At 38.6% G+C, this 11821-nt stretch overlaps 2 protein-coding genes across 2 annotated transcripts in view; both read left to right on the forward strand.

Moving 5' to 3' along the window:
- Positions 1-780: 780 nt before the first annotated feature.
- On the forward strand, positions 781-7369 carry LOC307264069 (uncharacterized protein; the record flags this gene model as incomplete). Its single annotated transcript, XM_080045381.1, has 5 exons — positions 781-1011; positions 3936-4033; positions 4079-4226; positions 4320-4479; positions 7357-7369. Exons 1-5 carry the CDS (start codon positions 819-821, stop codon positions 7367-7369), a joined length of 612 nt encoding a protein of 203 aa, XP_079901507.1. The 5' UTR covers positions 781-818.
- A 1918-nt stretch (positions 7370-9287) lies between these two features.
- The window catches only part of LOC307263704 (cell adhesion molecule CEACAM20-like), a 33713-nt gene continuing 31179 nt past the window's right edge, over positions 9288-11821 (forward strand). The window contains exons 1-2 of the mRNA XM_080044924.1: positions 9288-9407; positions 11750-11821. The exon at positions 11750-11821 is cut by the window's right edge and continues 276 nt beyond it. Of these exons, the coding sequence (XP_079901050.1) occupies positions 9359-9407; positions 11750-11821 (121 nt within the window). The 5' untranslated portion in view covers positions 9288-9358. The remainder of the gene's footprint in view (positions 9408-11749) is intronic.

Below are 11821 nucleotides of genomic sequence, written 5' to 3' on the forward strand. Positions count from 1 at the left end.
TGATGATTTAACCTAGAAAGCAAAAGTCAGTCTCAGTTCAAACGCTCTGAAAAACCATAAAGTCGCTCTTAGAGACATGAATGTAATTCTGAGGAAGTTTGATTTAACATTTAGCTTAATTTTAAGTCTTAACGTTCACAACAAAATCCACCCAGGAGAAAAACTAGTAAACAGCATACACATATGCACATAACTAATGATATCTTGGAATATAGAAATAGAAAATGTACAGTTAAAACATATGAGAGAATATGTGCAATATTCTAATATAGAAGATGACGTTCTGTACTATTGTTCAGAGTAATCAAGATACAACATGTGCACTGAGATACAGATTGAGACCTCTGTGTATGTATGCCTGAGGACAGAGGGGATGGTCTACACTGCAATACAGACAGTGCAGCCCCCTGGAGCAGATTGGGGTTTGTGATAGTGGGCTGTGTAAATAAAGTTGACTCAAAGAAACTGGTGGTGCGCACTGTTTCAATAGAATGTTATCATTTAACATAATATATTTAAGAATATTGAATGTATTTGATATTAAAAACATACTTAGCACCCTTTTGTAAATAATTTATTTAATCTTGTCTGTGTATACACAATACTTTACATGTGTAGGTTTTACCTCAGCACACCCTTTGGGCTTTTATTCTGAAATCTGTAAATGTACATGCAGCGGAAGTGATTGTCCTTACTCTGACTAACTTGGAACAAGATGGCGACTGGTCACAACGTGGCCCGCAGTTGAATTTTCTCTAAAAGCAGGCAGCATATGCTTTCATAGCATCTGTATGTCTGGATAAACCGTTCTGGTTACAATGTCTAAAGTGGAAATGGTGAGAGTGTTGGTGATTCAGCGACTAACTGCGGCTGTTGAAGAGATATTTGGGCTGTTTGAAAGAACCATAGCAGAGTACGAGGAGGAACTCTGTCGTTCAAAAGAGAAGAACCAGCGACAACAGAAACTACTGGACGCTGTTTTGAAGCCTGAAGTCCGGTTACACAGAGCAGGTTTGTTCCTCCAACATTACAAGATCATTATTAATCAGATAAATTAATTTAAAAGTCTTTCACTTGCTCATAGACGTCCACGCTGTGTCTCTTTCAGACATTATCCAGACACGTAGCTCCTTCAAAATAATACTCAATCAGAATGGGCTGTATATGTGAACACAAGGAATAACGTTTTTGTTGCTCTGTTACTTGCAGCACATACATAGACAAACAGCTACAAAAGAGGGACAACAGAGTTCAAACAAAACAGACAGACATTTATAATATTCATTTAGAAATAGTGAAAAACGTTCTAATATATGAAAGTTTGTGTTTTTATGAAGTGTGTGTGCGTGCGCGTGTATAAAGTGAGGTCTAAAAGTCTGAGACCAAATTGAGAGTAATATTTTCAGGTGACCCTTGAGATTAATTGACAGTTTGCAGATTAAGCAGTCTGTTTGGTAACTGTCTACTGGGAGTATGAGAAGCAACAATGGTTAAAACAATACGATAGCCATTTACACTGAACTATAACATTGTGATACTGTGATTACTGAAGAAATGATCAAACTAAAAATCTGGTTTGATTACAGCAAATTATCCCTAAACCTGGCCAAGACTAAAATGATGCTATTTGGATATGGTAAAAGAGATGTGCAGGTAAAGATTGAAATAGATGGGGTGGAAAGAGTGCACAAAATAAAATTTCTTGGAGTTATGATCGATGATGTAATCAGTTGGAAATCACACATAAAACATGTACAAACCAAATTGTCAAAGAGCATTGCAGTACTAAACAAAGCAAAGCAGGCTTCGGATCATAAATCACTCCACCCTCTTTACTGTGCACTCGTTTTGCCATATCTAATCTACTGTGTCGAGGTCTGGGGGAACAACTACAAAACCTCATTAGCACCAGTAACAATCCTGCAGAAGAAAGCGGTTTGTGTCATTCATAAGGTTGAATATTTGGACAATACTCATTCATTATTTCTATATTCACTGACATTGTGAAGTTTCAAACTGCTCAGGTAATGTACAAAGCAAAAAACAACAAACTCCCAAATAATATTCAAAAATTATTTAATGAAAGACAGCTTAATTATAATTTGAGGGGGAAACTACATTTTGACAGGTTCAGCATTCGAACAACCAGGAAGGGCTTTTGCACTTCAATTTGTGGGGTGAAGCTGTGGAACAGTTTGTATGGAGATCAAGCAATGTCCAAGCATGAAACAGTTTAAAAGAAGATACAAAGAGATGGTTTTCCAGAGTTACAGTAACGAAGGAGGGCTTTGTCTCATTACTTGTTAACATGACTAGTTAACTGTGTGATCAGCAGTAAGCTATTGGTCTTTAGGGTGGCTCGGCCTTCTGCCATGGCTGACTCCACAGGTGCTGTGGTGCTGGCAGTCGGAGTGGCTGGCATGTTCAGTGTGTCAGTGAGTAGGAAACATGGGTATGTGTAGGATTATGTATAAGTGTATGGGTATACAGGAAATGTATTGGTACGTTTGTGTGCATCTATGTGTACTGGTATGGTGTACAGATCTGCAAGTGTTCGTGTGTGTACGTTTGTGTGTATCTATGTGTATTGGTATGGAGTACAATCAATCAATCAATCAATCAATCAACTTTATTTCGAGAGACTCGAGGTCCATTTAAAAAAGACATACAACATACATGTTAAAGGAGACAGCCATACCAATGCTTCCACATGGAAGACTGGTACCGCACAGCACTGAGCCCAGGGTTAGTCAGCAGCATTATTATACAGTTGGAAGAATCATTCAGACGACAGATAAATTTATACATCAAAATTCATAAAAGAACATATACAGATATGCAAGTGTTTGTTTGTACGCTTGTGTGTATCTATGTGTATCGGTATGGTGTACATATATGCAGGTGTTGATACATAGAATTGATATCATGAAAATTAGAAATTAGTCTGAAGGAAACAGGTAGTTTTGAGTTTTGATTTTGATATATGACCTGTTAATATTGTTTAAAGAAGTGGGGTGGGATTGAACAAGTTTTCACTTCTTCCCACCTCTTTTCAAATATGTTGTGGCATTTTTATAGAGTACTTGGCGGCCTTATCAGTGCAGGAGTCACTAGTGCTGACTCCTGTTGATGCATTATTATTATTGTATTGTTGTTGTATATTTGAAATAAATTATTCATTCATTCATTCATTCATTCATACTGCTCTTACTTACACATATCGTATGTTCAGCTGAGAGGACAGTCTGAAACTGTTCCTGTGTTTACTTGTTTTCATGGTTAGTGATCTGTAGAAGTTAGTAAGGATTAAAAATGCAATTTCTGAAGATACTGCGGTGTTAATGCTGATGCTGAAAAGCTGAAAGTTGAATGAATGGGAAGTATGAATTTATATTTGGACTGAAGAGTTGAAAGTTGTTGAAATCTAGAAATTAGAATAGTTTCTGACTGAAAATATGAAACATGAAAAGAAGTTGAATCATAAGTGTAGAGAAGCTTACATTTTGACTGGTTACCTGATAGTTAAATGAGTATGAAGAACATATGAATGCGACTGAAAAGTAAAAGATGCATGGAATATGAAAAGTTGAAAGTATTTAATAATTATGAATATGAAACTATTTAAGTTGTGCCCTAGGCAATAGGGCAGTGACTCCTGGTGGACAACACATGACATGACAACATCAATTGACACCTGAAAATTGCTCTTACAATGGTGAATAGTCAAATATCTGTATTCAACTGGAAGATGTGATTCGACTGATACGATTTGAGTCTGGAACAGCGCTGCAAAAGAATGAAAGATATAAAATATTTGATTGATACCAGAAATGTCCTAATTGAGCTAAACATATACACGTTAAAGTATGTGGAACTAGTCAGGTTTCACTTTCAGCATTCACACCAATACCATTTCTCTGTTATGTTTCCTGCAGACATCCAGCAGCTGTTGGTTAAAGAAGAGGTTCCCCCTGAGCAGCAGGAGTGGAGCCCCAGTCTGGACCAGGAGGACCCACCAGAGCCCCCACACATTAAAGAGGAACAGGAGGAACTCTGGATCAGTCAGGAGGGAGAGCAGCTTCAAGGGCTGGAGGAGGCTGATATCACCAAGTTCCTATTCACTCCTGTCCCTGTGAAGAGTGAAGATGATGAAGAGAAACCTCAGTCCTCACAGCTTCATCAAAGACAAACTGAACAGATGGAAACAGGAGCTGATGGAGAGGACTGTGGAGGACCAGAACCAGCCAGGAACTCACATCCAGATCCACATTTACAACCTGAATCCAAACTCAAGGCCGAGGACTTTTCTCTGACCAAAGACGGTGATAATTGGGAGGAGACCAGTGGACCCCAGTCAGGTTTAAAGCCTGTGAAAAATGAGGAAGAGGGGAAACGGTTCAGCTGCTCCGAGTGTGGAAAAAAATTCACACAGCATAGCCTGTTGACGCAGCATGAGGTCATACACACTGGGGAGAAGAGGTACAGCTGCAGCGTCTGTGAGCTAAGGTTCACCCGGCGAAATCAACTCAGAAGACACAAATGTTTGGGCCCTGGGTCCTCACATCTTCATCCTAAAGAACAAACTGAGGAGAACAGAGGATGGGAACAGATGGGAACCGGAGAGAAACCGTTCAGCTGTTTAGTCTGTGGGAAAGCGTTTAAACGTAAGGGAGATGTTAAGAAGCACATTCCGATCCACACAGGCGAGAAACAATTCAGCTGCTTGGTTTGTAGCAAAGGCTTCATCCACCGTACGACTCTTTCGAAACACATGAGGATCCATTCGGGGGAGAAACCGTTCAGTTGCTCAGTTTGCAGCAAAAGTTTTAAACAGTCTGGACATTTGAAGTGTCACATGTTGGTCCACACAAGAGAGAAACCGTTCGGCTGTTCGGTTTGTGGGAAAAAATTCACACAGAAGGGAAAGTTGACGCTGCACATGGTCGAACACACTCCAAAGAAGCGATTCAGCTGCAACGTTTGTGACCAGAGATTCACTGGGGAAAGTAATCTCAGAAATCACAAGCGGGTTTGTCGACGTTCCTCACGTCTGGACCAGGAGGACCCACCAGAGCCCCCACACATTAAAGAGGAACAGGAGGAACTCTGGACCAGTCAGGAGGGAGAGCAGCTTCAAGGGCTGGAGGAGGCTGATATCACCAAGTTCCTATTCACTCCTGACCCTGTGAAGAGTGAAGATGATGAAGAGAAACCTCAGTCCTCACAGCTTCATCAAAGACAAACTGAACAGATGGAAACAGCAGCTGATGGAGAGGACTGTGGAGGACCAGAACCAGCCAGGAACTCACATCCAGATCCAGAATTACAACCTGAGACTGAGGTCAAGACTGAAGAAGACTCATCTGAGACTGAAGACAGTGATGATTGGGAGGAGACCAGTGGACCCCAGTCAGACAAGCCCTCAACAAAACAATGAATTACTGCACCTCCTAATGTAAAAGTAAAGGTGCAGTCAGATTGTCGAAGACATTTGTTGTGAAAATCAATTATCTGTCAAAATCAGCAAATTTCTCCTTACAATCTGTCCGTACTTTGTGCGCTGCGAAAAAATCCAATGTTAATACACAGCTTAGGCTCTGTAAACTGGCATGTTGTTACATAAGGTGGCCCCCCTTTGTTTACCTACCCTTTGCCTACAACCGCGTCTTCAGAGCCTAGGCTGTTTATTACTACCAGATTTTTCCCTGCGCACACACAGTACGGACAGGTAGCGGATCATGAAGAGATATTCACTGATTTTGACAACAAGCGTTCTCCAGAATCTCTTACTACACCTTTAATGTTTTTGGTAAAGTATGCAACATGAACGAAATCCTTTGTTGTTCATATGAGAATTGATTCAGAGTGCAAATAAAAGCGCTCTATAAATCCAATCCATTAAAGAAATTATTTTGGCCGCTCAGTTTGTAAAAAAAAGTTTGAATTTTGGAGACACATTAGCATCCACACAGGAGAGAAGCCATTTGTAGTTTTTCAAGTTGTGGCATAAGATCTACTACTTGCCTACTCAGAAACATTTTAAAATATTTCAAATGCTACACAGGGGAGAAACCGTACAGTTACTGTGTCTGTGATGAAAGATTAACTCTGTTAGATTATTAAAAGTGGGTTGGGTTAGGCTCAACATTAGGGCTGGCCCGAATTATTCGAATATTCGAATACTCGTTCGGAAAATGAGTATTCGGAGCTTAAATTAGTATTCGGAGCTTTGTTTTTTTTTTATTTAAAAAAAAAAAAAATATATTTTTTTTAATGTTGTTTTTGATGGTGTGTTTTGCTGGAACGAATATTCGAATATTCGCTCGGAAAAACCAATGAATATTCGAAGCCTGAAAAATGACATTCGGGCCAGCCCTACTCAACATGTATCCTGCTTCATATTTTCGATTTAAGGTGAGACAACGCTAGTGAATAGTGGTCACATTGTTTATTTATAGATATCATCATGAAACATTGAGAGTTGATCACTTACATTAAAAATCAAATTTTTTGTATAGCAATTTATTTTCTTCAAATTCGGCGATGTTTAACCATAACTAATTATGCGTAAACTTGCATCGCGTTGAAATCTTTTTCAAATGTTGACAACATATTAGTTTCCAATGTTTTTACATAAAACATTTTGGATACAGCATTTTCTTTCCTAAAATAGATTTATTTTTTAAATACTATGTACCCTTGTTAAAAATGCATTTTCAACTAAATGTCTCATAAATCAGACATTAAACAACATATGAACAAATCCTTCTGTAATAGCCTTTGGAAAAGTGCTATGAATGATTATGGAAAGTTTAGTTGATGTAATTGCTTTAGAAGTTGAGATTTTTGGTTCAAACTAATGTTGAGATAATGTCCATTAAAGATGGTTGAATTCTTGATTTGTAAATTTCAGGCTGCTGAAGTCAGATTAATTTCACCTGAACTTCAGGATGCTTTTTCCACTTAAAGGTGCTTCGAAGAACTTTCAGTTTGTATTAATTCTTGCGCCCCCCTTTGGACAAAAGCGGTAGTGTTTTTACTACGCCAGCTGTTGTTCCTGGGTGAGCGTACCCATGACAAAGGCGTTAAGAAAAACTGTATACAAATAGCATTCTTTTCTTTGCACTGATGGTTTCTTTCTTTCTGTTATGTCATTTCTGATCATCAGAGTAACAATTAGACTGTTTCAGAAATATTTAAAAGTTCCTCGTAGCACCTTTAATTACTTAGAGTTAAAGGTTGACACTTGTGATATTTTTTTTGTTTGTTATTATTAATAAATTCCAAGTGCAGATCCACACCAGCAATGTTTTAGGCTGAGTCTGTTAATACTTCATTTCTCTTCCTTGTGTGTAGCTCTCATCTCTGAGCCTCTTGGAAGAAGACATAACACAGAAATATATGATTTAATTTCTAAGTAAAATGTCCAGTAATTTTTTGTTTATTTATATAATGTTTTATTACTTAGAGGCGCACTATGCAACATTTTAATGAAGAAAGAAATTAATCATAGAGACACTCACACAAAAATAATCCCTCTCAATGATCACTTCTGTCCCACTAGAATATGTGGTGGTGTCTATCTGCACAGTCCCCCTCTCTCTGGCTGGATTTTACCTGGTAGCATTTGTTGGTTGTGTTGTCAAGCACTGCTCAATAAACACACACCACACAGTCTAGTGAGGCAGAGGAGATCATTGAGAGGGTTTGTTTTTGTGTATTAACATGTTCCATAGTCAGCCTTTATATATCGTTTATTAATCGTTTTATTTTTACTTATTATTATTATTATGTGTTGATGTGCTTTGGCAACATGTGAACTGTCTTGCCAATAAAGCCAATTTAATTGAAAAAAAAAATCTTCTCTATAATTTTTGTGAATTTTTAGGGGACTATTTTCAGCAGAGGATGAATCGACATGTAGCAGTGAGTATATGGAGCAGCAGGACAGTGCACCGATGGTTTTGGCGTCTGCTCTATTTTTTCTGTATTATAACGCTGACGTCACAGTGCCACTCCATACATGCGTACTCTATTATATTTGCTGTCAAAACACGTGGCACACACACACACACACACACACACACACACACACACACACACACACACACACACACACACACACACACACACACACACACACACACCTTTAAACCTTCTGCAAATACTTTAAACCTGCAGTGTGTAGAATTGTGGGTTTTATTTCCTAGCAGATTTTGTAGAAAGTAATTATAATATCCATAAGTACATTTAATTTAGTGCATAATAGCTGAAAATGTTTTGAATTTTTCCCTTAGGAAGGGTCTCATATATGTCCATATTTCTGCATATTTTGAACCAAGGCCTAGTGCCGCCATCTTGAAAGTGTCATAGTTGGAATGTCATCAGGTGCATTGTTTAAAATGTAGAATTGTTCTTGTCCTTGAAGGCCACTGTAGCTTCTGTTATTATTCGAAAGGGGCGGGGTTACCCAGGGAGTGTTGCATTCTAGAACTTTGTAGAACTGTCTTGATGATGTCATATTACACACTGCACCTTTAAGTCAAAAGCACCCTAAATGACTTAAACTACTTCCCCAGATGTCCACGAGGGGGCTGCAGAGTCTCAGTTCAAAAACCTATTTCACATTTCAACAGGTTTCTCGTCTGTTTTTTAGTTTTCCAATAAAACAGCTTCATAACTTCAGAACAGACGTTAATATGTTATAAAAATGAAGAAAATAGATCTAACCGTCTCTTTATCCAACATTTGCATTTTTTTAAAGAGATGTATATTTAGGAATAATTAGTTAGATCTTGTCAAATTTGCATTTATTCAAACATTTCAGATTTTTTTTAATACTAAACACTAGTCTTAATGTCAGTAATTAAATGGCAATGTTTCATGATATAGGTTAAAAATGTTAGTGTGTGTGTGTGCGTGTGTGTGCGTGTGTGTGTGCGTGTGCCGCGCGCTACCCTATTCACCTGTAGTGTCTCGCCTTGAAATGTCACTCAAACCTTTTTTCAAGTTTGACTTTTTCATCTCATAATTATTTCTATAACAACGGTGGTGTTTATGTTTTTGTTACCAAGGCGAATTTTTCATCTTACTGTATTTTTTATAATTTATTTGCTAGCAGAAACTCTATAGTATTCAAATATTCATTGAAAAAAAAGAAGCCCTGACATCATCAAGATCACACCCCGTGACGTTTGTGTGTAGTGCGCGCGCATGTTTGAGTGTAGGTGTGCGTGTGTGTGTGCGTGTGTTCCACCTTCTCTGACAGGGTGTGGCTCCCTAAAAGGCACCAGGTAGCTCCGGTCGCATTTTCGTCTCTGTGTCTCCGCTGGAAAGACTTGAAAAAAAAACGTCCGCAATGGATTTGTTCGCCTTAAAACCTTTTTTCCTTTTCCTGTCTTTCATCGGTAAGTGCAAATAAATACTCATCAGTGTACGTGTGTGTGTTAGTGTGTGTGTGTGTAAAGATAGACGTTCTATATGATATGAATTATTGATGTTTTTCCTATGTCTTCTCGCTGCCTTCGTGCGCGCACACTTTGGGTGTAGCCGGTCCGGTTGCAAAGTTGTAGGAAGCAGAGCAGTGCCGTCTCTGCGAAGGAAGAATGTATTATTTTTTTTTACTTTATAATACAGTTGTAAGCTGCTCATTTACGTGTTGGGTTTCGTTTGAACATTGTTAGGGGGAAGGGGGGCGTATCATAAGCAGGGGTTTGGTGGTTTGGTGGGCCCACCCTTAGAAAATGTACGAGGATCAATTCAAATACTTCATTTCCTGCATTCATGTGTTAATTTTTCTAGCACCAATTGTGTGCCTTTTATACAATGATTTAAGGTTAAAATAACTTTAGTTCTGTAAAGGTAAAAACTACATTCAGGCCAACATGTAACAACATATAATATAATATAATGCAGTGCTGGGGGGAGCTTGTGGTGTAGTGTTTAACCCCCCTCCCTCCCCCCTCTCCCTCCATAGAGTCTCAGTCCTCTTCACAGCAGACCCGGGTTAGAATCCAGCCCGGGTCGTTCTCTGCATGTCATTCCCCTCTCTGAGCCATTTCATCTATGTGACTCCAAAACTGTCTAATAAAGTTAAAAAAAATAAAAAATCGCAAAAAAAAAATTAAAAAAAAATCAGGCTTTGAAATATTGTTGTAATCTTTCTGTACAGTCAAAACACGTCACATGTTTATTGGGATGTGTTGTTTTTTAGGAATCATGGTCATTTAACAACTGACTACTAGAGAATGAATGAGACTATGGCAGGGAGCTTGGCAGGTTAACATGGTACAGTCCACTTTAGGAGTGTTCGAATTCATAGATTTGATGGGAATGCTGCTCCCTATTTAGAAAATTTAAATTGTTCCCCCTTTAAAATAATAGAAAGACATCCCCCTTCTCCCCCAAATATGTAAAAAATAACAGTTCAGTGGGTTGAAAATGTTTTACTGTATATCCTTCTGTGCCTGTTACTGTCCCTGCATTCTAAATCTCATACTCTTTGTTTTTTCTATTCTACATACTACATCTGACCATAAAAAAGAATCTAGTTAGGATGCAGTAGGCATACACTTGGGACAAACTTTTACTTATTAATTTCATCATAACATTGCACCTTGATCTTGCCTCTTGCTTTTATATCCGTCTCATCCCCGGTTGTTTTCATACAGAGACTCCGTTGATGTGACTTCACTTCCGGTGTGCACTGGATTGTGGGGGTCAGAATCGCCCCAAATAGCATGCTTTTTTTAAAACACTTAAAAATCTCGACCGGATGTAATAGGACATCTGGGTATTTTTTACCATACTTAATCTGACCACAAGAATTGGGACATCCTAAATCTTTTTTTTTCTACCATACTAAATTGTAGATAGTATGGGGATTGGAACGCAGCCAACATATTTCCAAACTATTTCTCACACCCATAAAATGGACCGTACCATCGACAACTTTGCGGACCTCCCACCATAGTCTCATTCATTCTATAATAGAGTTGTTTTTGAGACGCACGTGCTTCCTTAAAAAAACTATCACAACATTGGTTGATTGATATGTTTTAAATGTGCAAAAAGACGAGAGAGAGAGAGAGAGAGAGAGAGAGAGAGAGAGAGAGAGAGAGAGAGAGAGAGAGAGAGAGAGAGAGAGAGAGAGAGAGAGAGAGAGAGAGAGAGAGAGAGAGAGAGAGAGAGAGAGAGAGAGAGAGAGAGAGAGAGAGAGAGAGAGAGAGAGAGAGAGAGAAGAGATGAATTATTTGTGTTTTCATAATGTTGCTTTTGAGTTATTGATCCTGTCTTTCCAACTTTACAACAATCTGGATATGTTGAGTTTATTCTCCAAATTTCGCAACATTCAAAAAAACATATATATAAAGGGGACCAATTTACCTCTACTTTATGTTAGGGCATATGCTGGCATAGTACTGAATAGTATGGAAGTAATTTTTTAGCAACAGCCACAATTCTTTAAGGGTGCTTCCGAGGAAATTTCAGTTTGTGTTAATTCTAGCTCCACCTTTGGACTAAAAGCCGTAGTGTTTTTACCACACCAGCTGTAGTTCCTGGGTGAGCGAACGTACAGCCATGACGAAGGCATTAAGAAAAACTATGAAATGCATGTCATTTACGATCATAAGAGGCAAAATAAGACGGTTTCAAAAATATCAAAAAAGTTCCTTGTTTCACCTTTTAACATTTTTTTTTACTGAATTTTTCCTTTGTGCCCCCCCCCCCCCCCCCCTCTTCATTAAAGCATCCTTTGCCGGTGCGGGGGCAGAAATTCTACCCGTGGGTCCCGTGGACGGACGTTTGGGGAAAAATGTGA

Source organism: Ammodytes marinus (assembly GCF_949987685.1).
Source record: "Ammodytes marinus genome assembly, chromosome: 17".
NCBI classification, from domain to species: Eukaryota; Metazoa; Chordata; class Actinopteri; order Uranoscopiformes; family Ammodytidae; genus Ammodytes; species Ammodytes marinus.